The sequence below is a fragment of the Schistocerca piceifrons genome, chromosome 6 (genome assembly GCF_021461385.2).
Source record: "Schistocerca piceifrons isolate TAMUIC-IGC-003096 chromosome 6, iqSchPice1.1, whole genome shotgun sequence".
Classification (NCBI taxonomy): Eukaryota; Metazoa; Arthropoda; class Insecta; order Orthoptera; family Acrididae; genus Schistocerca; species Schistocerca piceifrons.
The window spans coordinates 452,758,958-452,778,063 of record NC_060143.1 but is presented as its reverse complement, the minus strand read 5'-3'; the positions used below and the strand labels follow the sequence as shown (position 1 = coordinate 452,778,063).

The 19,106-nt window shown below is 39.4% G+C and overlaps 1 protein-coding gene across 3 annotated transcripts in view; it reads left to right on the top strand.

Annotated features, from left to right (window-relative positions):
• Positions 1–19,106, top strand: part of LOC124803128 (ethylmalonyl-CoA decarboxylase-like) — a 68,495-nt gene that overhangs the window by 32,357 nt on the left and 17,032 nt on the right. The window contains exons 2-3 of one of the 3 annotated variants that reach the window (XM_047264307.1): positions 2,134–2,148; positions 5,571–5,695. The exons of 1 other annotated variant lie outside the window; for it this stretch is intronic. In XM_047264307.1, coding sequence (XP_047120263.1) covers positions 5,650–5,695 — 46 coding nt within the window. In that variant the 5' untranslated portion in view covers positions 2,134–2,148; positions 5,571–5,649. Of the gene's footprint in view, positions 1–2,133; positions 2,149–5,570; positions 5,696–19,106 lie in introns of those variants that run through there. One more of the 3 variants, XM_047264306.1, reaches the window with a different exon arrangement.

Here is a 19,106-nt window from a genome sequence, read left to right as displayed (position 1 = left end):
TCAATCTGTCAGCACCTGTACAGTATTTAATTAATTTTTAAATCAAGGTGTTGTCTCTAAAAGACTCGAATATGCAGTTGTCAAACCATTCTCCAAAAAAGGTGATAAAGCTCAGGTTTCCAACTAATGACAAATTTCGTTACTAAATACTGAAGATGCTTATGTAGAAGAGGATTATGGAGTTAATAAACACAGTATCCTAAATTTAAATCAGTTTGGTTTGCAAAATGGCATTTTGACTGAACAGGCCACTTTCTCATTTGTTAGCCAGCTGGTCAAATCTATAAACACTAAAATGTTACCAGACGGAATATAAAGCATTTGACTGAGTAGATCACAAAACTCTACTTAGGAAGGCTGAGCTCTATCATTTATATGGTAAAGCAGGGATGTGACTTGAGCAGTATCTACATGACAGAAAGCAGAAGGTTGTGTTGAATGATTCTACAGTGACACCTACCTGCTCTGACTGTGGCACAGTGAAACGTGGAGTACTGCATGGTTTAGTGCTTGGTCCATTACTATTCTTAATTTCTATCAATAACATGCTGTTGTGTATGCGCAAAAAAGCACAGTTCACCCTGTTTGCGGATGGCATAACCATTACGATTGACAAAATACTCAATTGCTGTCTAGAGAGCTCTGAGACAACTTTATACAAGAAACTCTAGACTGGTTCTCTTCGAATAACGTGTCCTTCAGTTTTGACAAAACTCAGTTCATTCAGTTTTACACAGCACATAAAAACAGGATGATGTAGGAATTAAATGTGGTGACAAAGAAATATTGAGAGTCCTGGGATTACATATTAATAAACTAAATTGATCACTTCACATCATATATCTACGAAAAAGTCTGAATTCGGCAGTGTTTATCATTCACTTAATTGCATCTGTTTGTGACTTGGAAACAATAAAAACTGATTATCTTGGATATTTCCATTCACTTATGACATATGGCATCATATTCTGTGGAAACTAGTCACAAGTCTTCATGGCACAGTAAAGGGTCATCAGAATTATGAGTACAGTTAACTGTAGATGCCCATGCAGAAATTTATTCAAACAGCTGGTGATCCTCATCTGCCCATGCCATTACTACAATTTACAAAATAAGCAGTGCATATCAAGACATCTTGAGGTGTTGGGTGTTCTGTCAGATATCAGTGTCATCCACGCACAATATTTTGACAATGTGACCCGTTGTCTTCAATCAGGTGCTACCTGAGACTGCTAATCAAGTGTAACGGGTCCAATATTTATACTTTCTGTCTTCCCGCTCCATGATCACTTTTAGAACTGACCACAGAGGTGCACCCAACCAAAAATTGAACACCAGCTCATGGCCAGGTGTACTGGATTGAAGATGGTACAGTTCAGAATGCTGATAGTGGGAGCAAGCCACAGATGGAGTGCTTAGAAGTGACCATGAAAGGAAAAGGCAGGCAGTATAAAGATGGGACCCATTCCACTTGGGCAGCAGTCTCAAGTAGAACTTGATGAAGACACTGTCACATTGTTGAAATATTGTGTGTGCACAACACTGATATGCGGCAGAAGGCCTAACATCTCAAGATGTCAGCAGATTGCCAGGAAATCCTGAAGAAATAGTCATGATACAAGAAGTAAACGTAATATTCAGAAAGATACCAAAAAAAGTCTCAGTGTGGTACAGAAAAGAGTACACTACTCAAGCATAAAACTATATAATGAACTTTCAGTTCATGTCAAATCAATCCTTGGAAATCTGACTAAATTCAGAAAACAGCTAAAACCTTGTCTTTTGGATAGCTCTTTCTTACAGGAGTTTTTTGACAGTGTGTAACACTTCATGAAACTGTGTTTAATTTTAAGCATTACTATGTGAACTTACTGTGTAGCACTGGTATATCATTTACTAACAGAACATTTTGCACATGAATTAGAGTCTAAGCCTTATAATTTGTCTGTGTGAATATTATTACTACAGTTGATCTGAGTTATTATCTGAGCACTTTCATTTCACTTTTTGTGATCTATTTCCATGTGATTTAGATTGTAAGCCTTATGATCACTTGTATATGGTTATTATTGTAATAATGTGACACATTTGCATTCTTGGGACATAATGATATAGGATTTCTTGGATTTCCAGCACGTTGGGTTGACAATGGGAATGCATTCAAATAACTTCCGGGAATTCAGCCAGGTAACACTTTCAGCAACCGCCGATATTTCGGCGGGAGAACACCCCGCCATTTTCAAGGCAAACTGCAACGGACAGGCGACATACATGCAAATTTAATACCTCGGTTCTCGGACCCAAGCAGGAAAGATAACACACACACACTGAACACTAGTGCCACCAAAGATGGCCAAAGTCAGAGCTATCGATAGTGAGACTATGAATTCGCAGGTGAGGTAGCATTGAGTCTGTCCCTCTGTTTCTTGACAAGGGAGAGAGCCGGATTCCAAACAGAGTTTAAACAGAAACCTCCATCCCTGTTAACAAGGTTGCTCGCTAATTTAATCTCAACTGCCTCCCGAATCACACTGTCCCAATAGCTGGACGTGCATGCCAATATCTCGGTGTTATTATATAACATGGAGTGACCAGTATCCAAGCAATGTTCGGCAATAGCAGATCTATTTGGCTGCTGTAATCGTGTGTGCCGTTTATGCTCAGTACATCTGTCCTCCACGGTCCTGATAGTTTGACCAATATATGCCATGCCGCAGCTACAAGGGACACGATATACACCCGCCTTACGCAGTCCAAGATCATCCTTAACGGAACTCAAAAGTGCTCTAATTTTAGATGGAGGTCGGAAAACACATTTCACATCGTATTTCCGTAAAATACGACCGATCTTATTGGACGTGTTTCCTACGTAAGGCAAGAAGGCTGTAGACTTAGGTGTTGACTCAGAATTATCAATCACCTGATGTACAGTTGGTCGATAGCGCAACGCACGTTCAATCTGTCTATCACTGTAACCATTTTGACGAAATGTAACTTCAAGATGGGACAGCTCAGCTGGCAAAGTCTCAGCGTCAGAAACGATATGTGCCCTGTGTACCAAGGTACGAAGTACCCCTTCACGCTGAGCCGAATGGTGACAACTATTAGCTTGTAAGTACAAGTCGGTGTGAGTACGTTTCCTGTAGACAGCATGTCCCAATGATCCATCATCCCTCCTCCTAACCAACACGTCGAGAAAGGGAAGGCAACCATCCTTTTCCACCTCCATCGTAAAACGAATGTTCGGGTGGATCGAGTTCAGATGTTCTAGAAAGACATTCAAATTCTCCCTACCGTGAGGCCAAACAACGAAGGTATCGTCAACGTATCTATAGAAACAGGCGGGTTTTAAAGGTGCCGACTCCAATGCACGTTCCTCGAAGTCTTCCATAAACAAATTTGCGATCACAGGAGACAACGGACTACCCATCGCAACTCCATCTGTCTGCTCGTAATACTGGTCATTAAATAAAAAATAAGTGGATGTCAACACATGCCTAAAGAGATTAGTTAAATCAGCACCAAACCTGGCTTCAATTAACCGCAACGAATCAGACAGAGGAACACGAGTGAAGAGAGAGACCACATCGAAACTCACTAAAATATCAGAGTCATTCAGCCTCAGTCCCTCCAAACGACGTAAAAAATCAGCTGAGTTCCTGATATGATGTTCACACCGTCCTACTTGTGGACTCAACAGAGATGCAAGATGCTTGGATACACGATATGTCGGGGCGCCGATGTTACTCACTATAGGACGGAAAGGAACCCCTTCCTTATGAACCTTTGGAAGGCCATATAACCTAGGGGGAACCGCACTATAGGTGTTAAGCCCCTTGATTGTGTCCTGCGACAAACCACTTTTCTTCAGGAGGCTGTTGGTCTTTCTCTCAACACTTTTCGTGGGGTCAGCATCGATTCTGCGATACGTTGAATCAGATAGTAAACGTTGCATCTTTTGTACATAATCATGTTTATTTAAAACAACAGTGGCATTGCCCTTGTCAGCAGGTAAAATAACAATACTGGGATCAACCTTGAGAGAGCGTAAAGCAGCCCTCTCTGCTGCTGTTACATTACTCTTGGGTGGACGAGCCCTAGTCAAAACACGGCATGCCTCCCTCCTAACTTCCTCTGCAGCGTCAGGAGGTAGTTTGCAAACTGCCTGTTCAATTGAACTAATAAAATCAACTCTTTAGGCATGTGTTGACATCCACTTATTTTTTATTTAATGACCAGTATTACGAGCAGACAGATGGAGTTGCGATGGGTAGTCCGTTGTCTCCTGTGATCGCAAATTTGTTTATGGAAGACTTTGAGGAACGTGCATTGGAGTCGGCACCTTTAAAACCCGCCTGTTTCTATAGATACGTTGACGATACCTTCGTTGTTTGGCCTCACGGTAGGGAGAATTTGAATGTCTTTCTAGAACATCTGAACTCGATCCACCCGAACATTCGTTTTACGATGGAGGTGGAAAAGGATGGTTGCCTTCCCTTTCTCGACGTGTTGGTTAGGAGGAGGGATGATGGATCATTGGGACATGCTGTCTACAGGAAACGTACTCACACCGACTTGTACTTACAAGCTAATAGTTGTCACCATTCGGCTCAGCGTGAAGGGGTACTTCGTACCTTGGTACACAGGGCACATATCGTTTCTGACGCTGAGACTTTGCCAGCTGAGCTGTCCCATCTTGAAGTTACATTTCGTCAAAATGGTTACAGTGATAGACAGATTGAACGTGCGTTGCGCTATCGACCAACTGTACATCAGGTGATTGATAATTCTGAGTCAACACCTAAGTCTACAGCCTTCTTGCCTTACGTAGGAAACACGTCCAATAAGATCGGTCGTATTTTACGGAAATACGATGTGAAATGTGTTTTCCGACCTCCATCTAAAATTAGAGCACTTTTGAGTTCCGTTAAGGATGATCTTGGACTGCGTAAGGCGGGTGTATATCGTGTCCCTTGTAGCTGCGGCATGGCATATATTGGTCAAACTATCAGGACCGTGGAGGACAGATGTACTGAGCATAAACGGCACACACGATTACAGCAGCCAAATAGATCTGCTATTGCCGAACATTGCTTGGATACTGGTCACTCCATGTTATATAATAACACCGATATATTGGCATGCACGTCCAGCTATTGGGACAGTGTGATTCGGGAGGCAGTTGAGATTAAATTAGCGAGCAACCTTGTTAACAGGGATGGAGGTTTCTGTTTAAACTCTGTTTGGAATCCGGCTCTCTCCCTTGTCAAGAAACAGAGGGACAGACTCAATGCTACCTCACCTGCGAATTCATAGTCTCACTATCGATAGCTCTGACTTTGGCCATCTTTGGTGGCACTAGTGTTCAGTGTGTGTGTGTTATCTTTCCTGCTTGGGTCCGAGAACCGAGGTATTAAATTTGCATGTATGTCGCCTGTCCGTTGCAGTTTGCCTTGAAAATGGCGGGGTGTTCTCCCGCCGAAATATCGGCGGTTGCTGAAAGTGTTACCTGGCTGAATTCCCGGAAGTTATTTGAAAGTTGTATACGCCAGGAGAAACTCAGGTCTCAAATGGGAATGCAGTTTGTGTTAACTGGTTTCATGTAGAAAACAGCCAGAGTTGCAAAATTCAGTTCTTTTTACTGACAAAATGTTTGTCCTGCCAATGGTCACTGAAAAACTTGACTTCGACACAAGTATGTATGATATTAACATGGTTTGCATGCTGTCATGGAATACACCATTTTTCTATGTGGGTGATTTGAGAATGGGCTGTGGTATCCAAAATTGGTCATCGGTAAGATAAAAAGAACCATTGCCTGTCTTCTACCTCAGACTGATATAGGATTTTTCATCAAAGTACAGTGAAAATATAGATGTTGGCAGCTGTAACTCCTTTTGTTGTAATATTGTACAGATGCAACAGCAGAAGTAATGGCAACTCAGTCTTATTCTGCTTCCACATGAAGAGATCCACTATAATACTGAATGAATATAATAGAAGGAAACATTCCATGTGGGAAAAATATGTCTAAAAACAAAGATGATGAGACTTACCAAACAAAAGCGCTGGCAGGTCGATAGACACACAAACAAACACAAACATACACACAAAATTCAAGCTTGTGTCTATGTATGTGCGGATGGATATGTGTGTGTGTGCGAGTGTATACCTGTCCTTTTTTCCCCCTAAGGTAAGTCTTTCCGCTCCCGGGATTGGAATGACTCCTTACCCTCTCCCTTAAAACCCACATCCTTTCATCTTACCTTCTCCTTCCCTCTTTCCTGATGAAGCAACCGTTTGTTGCGAAAGCTTGAATTTTGTGTGTATGTTTGTGTTTGTTTGTGTGTCTATCGACCTGCAAGCACTTTTGTTTGGTAAGTCTCATCATCTTTGTTTTTAGATATATAATACTGAATGAAGTATAGAGTGGTAAAAAGTCTCATAACTATAGAACACATCAAATGAAATCTTGTAGGCGAGCATACAATAAGCTGAGAGCCAAGCATGCCAGGCTTATATTGGACTGTTGTGCACATGGCATAGTGCTTGCTGTGCCGTCTGTCCAGGTTGTGAGGCAACCTGTCTATGCCTGCCGTGAAGGCACTTGTATTGCACACTGTTTGACTGTGTGAGCTCCACTATGGAAATGTCCACGTCCATGTCTTCACCAGTAGGTGACAAATGCTGGAGCAGATGTTCTGCTGCCACAGGAGAAAATGGTCTGAAATGACATTGGTGTGGACAGGCATGGCGCCCCCTCCCCTCCAAGAGGCTGTAAGGAAGCAATGGTGATGATGGTGCTGTACCCATGTCCACATCCGGGCAGGCACTTGTCGCTGGAGGCAGCTGGGGGAGGTGACAGCAACAGCAGCTATGGAGATGAAGGCAGCCTGGTGCTGATTACTTCGTCTGGCAGCTGTGGCTCCCAGAGTGAAGACAGCACTGGAGCTAGAGGAGGTATGGACCACACCATGGGGTCTGGCACAATGTTGGTAGAGGCAGTGGGGGTGGAAGGCTCTCTGGAGCATGGTTGGTCTTGCATGCATGGAGCTGGTTGTAGTGTCATTACACCAAGCCATCAGAGGTGCACATAATGCAGAGGTGGCAGCCTTAGCAGTGCTGGACTACCGGTAATATCCACGTACGGTGGCAGCCAAATCCATGGGCCCAGATGGCAGAGCCCCAATGGAATCACTGAGAGCATAGGGGGCTGGCAGAAGTTAAGCAGCTCTGTCGTGCTACAGTCGCCAACTGGAGTGAACATATAGGGTCTAAAGAACCTATCAAGGGCATCCTCGGGAGAAGATTGAGTGATATATGTTTTCATATACGGTCTGAATGTATGGGCAAGCTGCTCCGCCTCTCCATTGGAGGGGCCATAACGTGCCAGATACCACTTTTTGTACAAAAACCTTCAAAATCTTGAGACAGAAAGTTGTGGGCTGTTGTCCATCATAAGCATATACAGTAATCCTTGTAGGGAAAAAATCTTTGAGAGGACCATGACTGTAGCCGTCATGGACATGGATGGGCAAAGAACCACATAAGGAAATTTTGAAAGAGCACCAACTACTACAAGTCAAAAGGAGCTAAGGAACGGACCCACAAAGTCAACATGAATACACTCTGAGGGGTGCTAGGTGGGGTGACCATGGGGAAAGAGAGGCCTATGATGCCACTTAATGGGTGGAACACTGCGAGCAGTCTGTCACTTCGCATGTGATATCATAGCCAGTACCCGGCCAAAACATATGCCGATGGACCAGCAATTTTGTACGAGGGACACCCAAATGGTCCAGATAGAGAGGGCACATGACATACCACTGCAATTAGGATGGGATCACAACTGTGCGTGTCAACTCTTCAGTAGCCAACAATAACACACCATCGCGAACTGAGAGTTGGTGGTGGAAAGCATAATAATTATGCAAAGGATCCAACAAGTGGCTCAGTTGTTTATCCAGCCAGCTGTGGTGGAGAAACTGAACAACCTCACATAAGGCTGGATCAGCCGCAGCAGCTGCTGAAATACAAGAACTGGTAATGGGATAACCATCCATAGAATTTTGGTCTTTGACATCTAAATGGAAACTAAACAGTTCTTCCTGACAAACAGTTCTTCCTGACCAAATGCTGGATTAATACCAATTGGCAATCGAGAAAGAGCATCAGTGTTAGTGTGTTCTGCTGTAGGTCAGAATTGAATCTCTTAGTTTTAGTGTGACAAAAACCAAGCCCAGTGTTGCAGATGATGGGATGCTTTGCTGGTAAAGATGCCAAAGGATAGAAAAGATAAACCAGAGTTTTATGCTCAGTAATCAAATGAAACTTAGAACTGAATAGGAAAACATGAAATTTTTGAAGTGCTTATGCAATAGCAAGGGCCTTTTTTTTTTTTTAAAAAAAAAAAAAAAAATCTGCGAGTAGTGCTGCTGTGCCTTATTCAGTTTTGGTAGCTTATGCAATGGGGTGTTCAGAACTGCCTGATCAGAACTGCCTACATATTTGTATGCAAGAACAGCCCCAAGGCCTTACTGGGAGGCATCTGTAGCCAAAACAAAATGTTGCCTGGCTGGAAGGTAACCAAGAGAGGTGCCTAGTGTATTGGATCATAATAGGGTAAAAGCACGCTCGCTAGCAGGCAGCGAGTGGAAAGGAACATGTTTATGTAAGAGAGCATGGCCAGTGTAACTGCACCAGGAATAAATTTACGGTAGTACGCAATCTTTCCGAGAAAGGTTTGCAGCTCTTTGACATCAGTAGGATGTGGCAAAGCTGTAATGGCATCAACGTTCTGGTAAAAAGGCTTGACACCAGCATGCAAGACTTCAAAACCAGGATAGATGATAGACGGCTAAAACACTGTGATGTGTCCAAGTTAAATTTCAAGCAGACTGCCCGTAGCACCATGAACAAGTCACGAAGATTTCATAGATGTTCATCTGTTGAGGAATCCGAGACCCCAATATCGTACAGGTAGTTAACACACCCAGCAGGGAGGCCATGGAGAAAATGACAGGGATGCTAGCCATGCTGAATGGCAAGTGCTGGTACTCATATAACCCAAAGGGGATATTCACTACAAGGACATGTTTGGAATCATCATCCAGAGGCAGTTGTAAGTACACTACTGACAAGTCTATTGTGGAAAAATATTAGCTCCTGGAAAGCTGTGCTAAGAGTTCATCTGGACGGGGTAAGGGATAGGTATCAATAATAGACTCTGAATTTACAGACACTTTGAAATCACCACAGAGCCAAAGGTTGCCATTAGGTTTTTGACTATTGACAATGGAGTAGACAGTTCACTAAGACAGGCATGACAACATCCAAAGATGTAAGTCATTCTAGTTCCAATTTGACTTGCTCCTGTAAACCTACTGGGACTGGGTTGGCACAAAAAAAAAAAAAAAATATATATATATATATATATATATATATATATATATACACACACACACACACACACACACACACACACACACACACACACACACACGTGGGTGTGCATCGTTGGTTTCATTGTGATGTGAGCCTTGAAACTGGTAGCATGCCCGAAACCTACTGAAAACAGGGAGGAATAATCTAGTTGTTGGTTTTGATCAGATACCAGGTGCACTTCGTCAGAAATAGAGAACCCAAAAACTTTACAGGCATCTAACCCAAATAATTTTTTAGTTTTGGCATCATCCACTACGAGAAAGGTCAAAGGCTGAACAACTTCTGTGTTTACTATGGAAGTAGAAAACTGTTCCAATATGAGTTTTTGTTATTTGTAACTCACCAACCAATGGCATAAAAGGGCAATGCCAGTGATCCAAGATCCACTTAGGTCTGAGAATTTAACATAGTCACTGCTGCACCCATGTCCACTTGCATTTTTAGCAACTTGTCCATCACATGCACTTCAGTGTAGAGTTTGTTTGGGGCCACCATCGCTTGGGAAACACTGTTCACATCCACATTCATGTCTGGTGAAGGAGGTTGAGAGTTGCAAACATATGGGTGCTCATGTTGAACAAAACAACACAAACTTCCGTGTGAGGGGCCAGGTGTATTATAGCATCACAAAACCATTAAATTAGCATATGAGTCCCAGTAAGCCTCAATAACAAAGTGGCAATGATGGCTATGCCCATGAAGTTCTGCTGCCCAAGCTCTGTACAACTGTTGCAGCTGCTATTGACAATGATAGAACTAAATGCTAGCAGCAATAATGTGAGTATATTTGCAATGATAATTAAAGAGCAACTAACACATTTCATTGAAAGAGAGACTGGCAAATTCCTGAAGATGAGCTAGCTGACACAAATGGTGATAAACATGAGGAGAAATGGAGAAATCCATAACACAAATAAAGCCTTACACAAATTGGGGAAATTGGGGTTGCCGACTCCAAAAGTTTGAAAATGTTGCTGAAGACATTTTTTCATATGCATTCCCAACTTCGGCAGAATCATCATTTGGATGAAATGGGTCTTACATAAACGGCAGTGCAATCTGGCAGTGTCAACAAGGATGCCAAATTGTTTAGTGCCATGGAGAGAGCCTACTGCTGGTTGGTGACAGCTCCCTGTTGTTCAACAAGAGACTGAAGAATTCTTCCACTGATATGTTGGCCACTATATTGAAACAAAGCGGCACTTGTCACCAAGTATGTTGTAACATTGTACAGACACAATGTCAGAAGTAAAACCTATCATTTTTTATTCTGCTTCCACATGAAGAGATCCACAATAACACTGAATGAAGCATAAAACAGTAAAAAGTCTCATACCTATAGAACCCATCAACATACAGTCTTGTAGGTGAGCATACAATAAGCAAGTAAACATAAGTGAGACCGAGGGCTAGGTGTGCCTGGGGTTATAGTGGGCTGTTGTGCACATGGCACAATGCTCGCATGATCTGTCCAGGTTGCAAAGCAACCTCTGCTGTAGGCTGCCGTGGAGGCACTTGTATCACATGCTGTTTGATTACACACAAATACATACACATACACACACACACACACACACACACTATAGGTTTACAACAGCTTTGGTGCTAGTTACCATCACCTAGTATTTCAACTGAAACTCTCATTAGACCTCATTTTTACACACAGAGACATTTGCAGCCTTCCAGCAAGATACCTCTCCAAGTGAAGGAGTATTAGGGATATGTAATGAAGAAAGATGTGGAGCTGCTTTTGGGATTCTATTACAAAATGCAAAGAAGAAAATTCTATGCTGTCACTGAATGTCACTATTCATTTATTCACAAAGCTCCACCAACACAGCTCTTGGATTTTTTATTAGCAGGCAGCGTCACACAAATAGTTAGGTAAATGGTGCACAAATGTCAGAAAACAAAACTATTTTCTATCAAAATGTACAGTGTTTAGGCAGCAAGCAAGGTGAAATGGAAGTAATTCTGGATGACTATTTAAAATGTATAAATGGACATTGGCTAAAAGATAATATTGTTACATTGGCTAAAAGAAATGCATGTATGTATTGCTGTTATGTGAGATTGAAATGATAAATAAGTTTTATAGAATTAACAATAAAGAAGGTGGCACTTGCATATATGTTAGGACAGAGCTAAATGCAAAGGAAATTAAATATAATAAGTAAAACGCATGGAGAAAAACTCTGAGTAATGTGTATGTGAATTAAACAAACTCAAAATGGTTACTGCAAGTGTGTATAGATCACCATCAGGCAATTTTACTTTTTCCCTGCAGAATGTTGAATTCTGCTAAATTAACTAAAAAATCAACTAGAAAATACAATTATTCTAGAAGATTTTAATGTTAATTTTAAAAATAACTGTAATAAACAACAACAATTGATCAATCTGTCCTTATCATATGACAGCAACAGCATTCAAAAACACTAGATGTACAAATGGGTCTGAAACAATAATTGATCAAGTATTTGTCAATAAGAACAAGCGTGAGCATATCACTGAGGTAATAGATACTGGGTTTTTGGATCATAGGGCAAGTTACATTGACCTTAAATAGTATATCTAATAAGGATTCAGCAGTCTGTGGTAAATACAAAGAAAGGAGATTTATTGGTAAATACAAAGAAAGGAGATTTATTAATAAAGCCAGCATAAGGCTCATTGATCACATACTAAAAAATATAACTTGGGACATGGAATCAACCTGTGATGTAGATAAAAAGTTTGAGTCATTTCTTGCAAGTTAGAAGCATTGTTATGGTGTCTCATTTCTTATCAAGTGATTCAGACTTTTTAAAGCAAAGGCATGGGTAATCCAGGGAATAAAAAATCAGCAGCCACCCTGAGAACATTAAACAAATCTGCCAGAACTACTACTGCTTTAAAACCGTATGCAAAAATTTGCAGAAAATTATATAAGAAGGTTATAATAGCAACTAAGAAACTTAATAATGACTCGTATATCATGAAAGGCAGCAACTAAATAAAATCAACCTGGAAGATAATAAATAGGGATATAGGTAAACAAAAAAACAACAATTTTATAATTAAAAGTGAAAGGAATATTGTTGAGGACCCACTGAAAATAGCCAACATATTTAACAAAAATTACACTAACATAGCAGCAAAGCTAACTCGAAGATAAGTAATTTCAGCTCCTGAGTGCAAATCCCCATGAACAATAAAAACGTGTTTCAGTGTCCTGTTACTGCATAATAGGTACAAAATTCTATAAATACTTTAAAAAATAAAATGTCATATGGAAGTTATGGGATTCCACAGAAAATAATAAAGCACAGTGCAAGATACATAGATACCCAACTTGCTGACATCATAAATGTATCATTTAGTACTGGGGTCTTCTCAGGAAAACTAAAATATTTGATTGTTAAGCCAATTTACAAGAAGGGTGACCAGCCTGATTTTATCAATTACTGACCTACATCACTGTTATCTGGATTTTTGAAAGTAACTGAAAAAGTAATTCATGAAAGACATGTTTCATTTTCTTGATGAAAATCAAGTATTATTTAATGGACAAAATGCTTTTAGGAAAAATAGGTCAAGACACTAAAGGAGTTAAAGACATTAGCTGCCAGTGGGCATTGATCTATATCAATGGAACAGTTGAAAATCTGTGCCGGACTGGAATTCGAGCCTCGGTCCCCTGGTTACTAAGCAGATTTGCTGACTACTACGCTATCCAGACACAGTGGTCACCGCAACTGCATGCACTACCTTAGTACAACTTCCTTCAAAATTAAATTCTCAACTTATGCCACACGTTACTGATGTACAGCTCCTCTTCATTATCCTCATTACTTGCGACCACTGTATCCAGATTGTGTAGTGGTCAGCTCATCTGTCTAATAAGCAGGAGACCTGAGTTCAAATCCTGGTCCAGCATCAATTTTCAACTTGCCCCATTGATATAAATCAATGCCCATTGATAGTTAATGTCTTGATTCATTGTCACTGCAGGACCAAAATGGTGTCTGTTCTCTTGGACATGTCCGAATGAACAGACACCACAAATGTAAAATAGGTCAACTGACCAGTAAGCTATATCTTTTTAAAACAGATCATAAATTCCATAGAAAAAAGTTACTGACCACAATTTATTGCTCACACAAAAGCCATGTATCAAAAAAGTACTCTTTATCATCCCAAAATCCTGTATAATGAACTACTAAAGGAAATTACAAGACTATCAAAATTCTGCATAAACAATAAAGAACTCAAGAAATGCTAATTAGCAAGAGTTTTTATAGTGCCAAGGAATACTTAAATCATCGGCATTCAAAACAGAGCAGATTATTTCCTTTGTCATAGTGCCCCAAAATGCTCATTTGAAAAATGAATTGTATTCATTTATTATTCTAATTTAGTATATTATGACTGCTCTTATGTGTATGATTTCATGTTGTACATAAGAAGCCAACATATAACTGTAAATCTTTCATGTCCTATTACATACAAAAGATCATTATGACAAATAAGGTAACATTTCATAATGATGAGATACAAGGATTCTAAGTAAATAAATAAAATAAAATAAAGTCTCACATCATTATCTGTAAATCCCCATCATGAAGAAGAACAATCCAGGATGTTGAACAAGTGAGTCATCTGGCAGAAGCAATCACTTCTTGCTCCTTCTTCTAAGTTATTAATAATAGTGGTTGTCTGCTCACACTGATAATTACGGCAATTACTTTATATATGTTTATCAGGAAAACTATAGTTACTTTGAAAAAAGCAATTTTTTTTTAACTGCTCAGCTACTGATTTTATCCAATATTTCAGACAAAGCATTTATGCAACTTCATGCATATTACTACGGTCTGTCTATTAAACTGATGAAGTTAAGATTCTCTAATACACATATTACAGTTAAGTGAAACTTGCATTTTTGGGCCCAAATATTTTGATAAAGTGAGAACTGTAATCACTGAAGTCAACATCTACAAAAAACAAAAATTTCAGGAAACACATTTTATTGAATTAGTTTAACAGTATACATTTATGATGTCTTACAATATTATATTTCACACATAAGCTCTAGATACATAATATAATGGTGAAAAAACCATTTCTATAAGCTTTCAGTTGCAATGAAAGATACGTAAAAATCATGAATTTTTTTCCATACAGAACATCTACAGATTAATTATTTTATAGCAATAATGGTCCAGTTTATTTTAACACATTCACTCCCATTATTAACCACTAATACAACTAGGAATAGGAAACACATGTATCAGCATGTAAGTGTAAGAATCCCTAGGTTTCCCAAAAGAATTCTGTGAGATGCTCAGTTGCCAACCGCACACAATATTTGCATAACACTCCCCTGTAGAATAGACACTCCTTTCACCCCAGCTGCACTGCCTCAGTAGACCATACCACAGCACAGTATGAAAGTGTGCAAAGCACGCCAGCAATACAGTCTGCAAGTCAACACAATAAGAGAGATCTCCACACGCAAAGCAGGCAGAACTGAACTCCCAGATCAACTCCTCTACATGCTTCGTGTAGACTAGGTGACGCCAGCTGTTACTTTACATTCTTCTGAAGTTGACTGAATCCTTAAGTTTTATTTAAAGGCCTTGCTCTATTTGTTATCAATTTCAGGTTGCACCATCTTCAGACCTCTCTATTATAAAATGGATAATCATATCAATAACCAGATAATCGCCTTAATTCACTTTGATGGAGATCATGATGAAACAAATGACCATGGTAATGAATTCCTTCCTTCATGCTTATGGTATTAATAGTGCCAGCTGGTAGGAAGTCTGGTAGCTAGACTTCCTTCTACTTGAGGTGCTGGTACCATCAATATCATCAACAGAAAGGATGGAATTAACTATTAAGGACATCAATTTGATCAAGCCCTCTATCTAAGTGTATTATGGTTGTTCCAATAATTATCCAGTTTATTACAGAGGGGCCTAAAAATAATGCCTTGCAGTCATAATGCCCAAATTGACAGAGAATAAAACAATACCTTTAAATATGCCTGACAGATTCATTCGCATTGAAAAAAATAAAAACATCCACAAGCTGGTGCCATCCCGTCCTATCATCTATCTGGATATCTAGGAAGTTCACATGTGAAGCATTACCCAGTGAACACTCACTAATCTCCACTTATGGTACCTGTAAGGCACTGTGTAGAATTGCATAATATGAGCTCCTGCAAGATTAAGGGTGAAACTACTTGCTGTGAACCAGCTGTAAGCCTATTCTATGATTCTCCCAGCTGCACCTGGCATGAAAGTGTCTGGGCTGTTCACCAATATGTTTGCTTCATCAGCAAACATTATAGCTTCTATTCTAAAAGCAGAGTTGACAGTCATCTTATATGATCCTCAGTATGCTTCCTAACAAGAGAAGGAACTGAACATAATAATACTGCATCACAGATAAGGGATTACTAACCTAAAGCATTCACACAGCCGAAGAAAGACTCAACATCTTCCATGTGACATACAGGACCTGCTTACATTATGACAAAATCACCAATATGTCTGTCTCTGTTCGATGAAGTCATGTAATGGTATTAAAGGAAAAAAAATTGTACATTATAAAAATCACATTGGATGACACGCTGACAGTTGCTAACTGAATCTATCTTGCTATTGGTTTCGATCCACTAGATCTTAATCAGGGTACAAAACATCACCCTAACATATGCATGTTAGCACATCATGATTTTGATAATGGTAATTCTATTTCAAGTTTTTTTTTTTATGTAATGGACATCAGTAAACAATTTAATCTGATGTGAGAACATGTGATGGTGAGCACACTGACATTGCTAACTAGAGCTGAAAGTAATACATTTCAAGTGATGCAATATGTGACATGTACACCTCGTTCTTCAACATTTTCTGGCATTTGAAACCAATGTAGAAGTGCTGGAGTAGGTGTTGATCTTTCAAGTTAAGCTGTTTACTGACAATCACATGTATGTTCAATCTGTATTTTTGTTCATATCTGAAAACTCAAAGACAGAAATTTAGAGATAGATTTGACCTTACATGATTTAAACTTGAGACAGAATAGTCAGTACTGAAGTCACAGTTGACTATACATATGAGGGGATAATGAAAAGTGACACATCTGAATTTTTTGCACGAAAACACTTAAAGCTTTTCAAATGAAACAGACATCATTAACATACTACATCTGTATTATTTCATGTCTACATATTTGCAGCCCTCTGCCAATAGGGGGCGTGGTGTGTAATGTAACTATGACGCTGCCTGAGAAACAGCATGCTGTATTCGAGTTTAAAAATTGAAGAGTTCGTCCACACATGGAGTACACTCTGCTTCATCATCAGAATGCGAGACTACACTCGAGAGCTGCAGTATCTCCAACAGTGCCACAGCTTGGGTTCACTGTCATCAGTCATCCTCCCTACATTTCAAATGATGCCACAGGTGACTTTCCAAAACTTAAAGAACATCTTCGAGAACTTCACTTTGATATTTATGAAGCTGTGCAAGTAGATGTGAGGCTGTAGCTCTGTCAAAAAAGTTGAACACTCAACAGTGACAGTATCAAAAAACTGTCGCCTCATCATAAGAAACATGTTCATTGCTAACTGAGAAATAAATATGTAAACTTGAAGAATAAAGATGTAGAATGTTAATAATATTTGTTTTATTTAAAAACCTTTAAGAGTTTTCACATAAAAAACTCAAAGGCACTAATTTTCAGGATGTTCTTGTACATATCCCAAGGAGAAATTTTTTGGCCTGGTTACAGCCATACTGTAGGAGAAGGAATTGATCATATCATGTTGTATCACAGATAAGAACTTACTACCCTAAAGCATTTACACAGGTGAAGAAACAATTATCATCTTGCACGTGGAATACATGAACAGCTCATGTTATGACAAAATCATCAATAGGTCAGTTGAAACTGGTGGCACAATTAAAGAGATTCATTAAGCAGTGTTTTTTCCAACACAATCTTCCTAAAATATGCTGCAGTTTTGGAGCATCAGTCTACTTCTGTAGCTCAGTGGTCAGGATGTCAGACTGCTATTCAGAGTGCTGCCAGGGATTTTACCTTGGTGATAGGACTGGAATGGGCTGCACTTAGCCTTGTGACGCCAATTGAGGAGCTATCTGAGTAAGAAGTAGTGGCTTCAAGATCTAGAAATCTGACAATGACCAGGAAAGTGATGTGCAGACTCCATAACCGTCCATTCTGCATCCAAATGACACTATTAGCAGAGGATGACATGGTGGCTGGTAGCTTGCAATTTGGGTGCCTGGGCCAGAATGTGGAGCTTTGCTTTTGGAGCACAACATATCAAAAATTTTTCAAAATGGTAGATGTTTTGGTTAAAGGAAGCCAAGCACAACAGAGAATTTAGTCATTCTGAAATCTCAGCCAGCACTTTCATAAGAAGACTGAGAGCTTTATTCATGGAATTGTTGAATAAAGAATGGCACAAGTATTCCAAAGGCAGGTGAAGGTCTTATTCAGAAATATAGACTTTGCTACAGTGTGTCAGTGTAAAGACATCTGCCAATGTTTAGTGGGCATCAGAAACACCACTACTGGTTTGACATTGAACATCAGATACAACACAGTATTTACAAGAGTGTGAATCATATTTTCATGCACAAACAACACCTTTGCATTTATTATCGGCAAGTTTTTTGTCTGTATTTGTGGTTAAAATGCAAGAAAGAGATAGATATTTATAAGGAGTCACATACACAAAGAAATTTGCCATTAAAATGAACTAAACACAAATTTTAAACAACTTACACTTACCAGATGTATGCAGACTGTCAAACAAATAATTTTCGTTGCCAACATGCCTGTCACTGAATGTCATTGTAGTTCCCTTGACCACATGTCACACAACACTTCTTTTATCCGTGATCAGACTCAACACCACAACACTTCTTTTAATCCGTGATCAGACTCAACACCTGATGAGTAGTATTTCCTCCAGTCCTCATAGTTTTCATCAAATGATGTGACATTTGATTTTGAAAATAATGTTTGTGTGTGTTATATAAACCTCAAAAAATTTCTATAAATACAGACTTAATTTATGAATTACTTGCTTTATTATCATCAATACATTGCTTCCCTCAGTTTGGGAATGCTAAGCACTTAATAGAGTCCCAATTACCTAGTTGTAAATTAGCATACAACATTTTTTTGAGAAAAAGAATGGAAAATGAGAGAAGTGCTCAGATTAAAAAGAATAAAGCAAGGAAGCAGTCTTCCTTATTTCATATATTGAGGAAGCAGTGAAGGAAATAAAAGAAAAGTTCAGAAATGGGATGAACATTCAGGGTGAATAAATATGACTGATAATTTCCTATGAACTTGTTAAGCTATTCTGGCAGAATAACTTGAAGAGGGAAATTTGTACAAAGACCAAATAGAATGTCAAGAAGTATGTTTGTAGTAACAGAAATTAATGATGCAGATAATAAGATAAAAATTTTATGGGATATTGTCAAACAGGAGACAGGGCAGCTAGGCAATGTACAAGATACCATAACAAACAAACTAAATAATGTTGTGACTGATAATTCCCATGTTGTGAGTACTTTTAACAATCGTGTTCCAAATGAAGCTGAAAAAATATGATTAAATGGTTC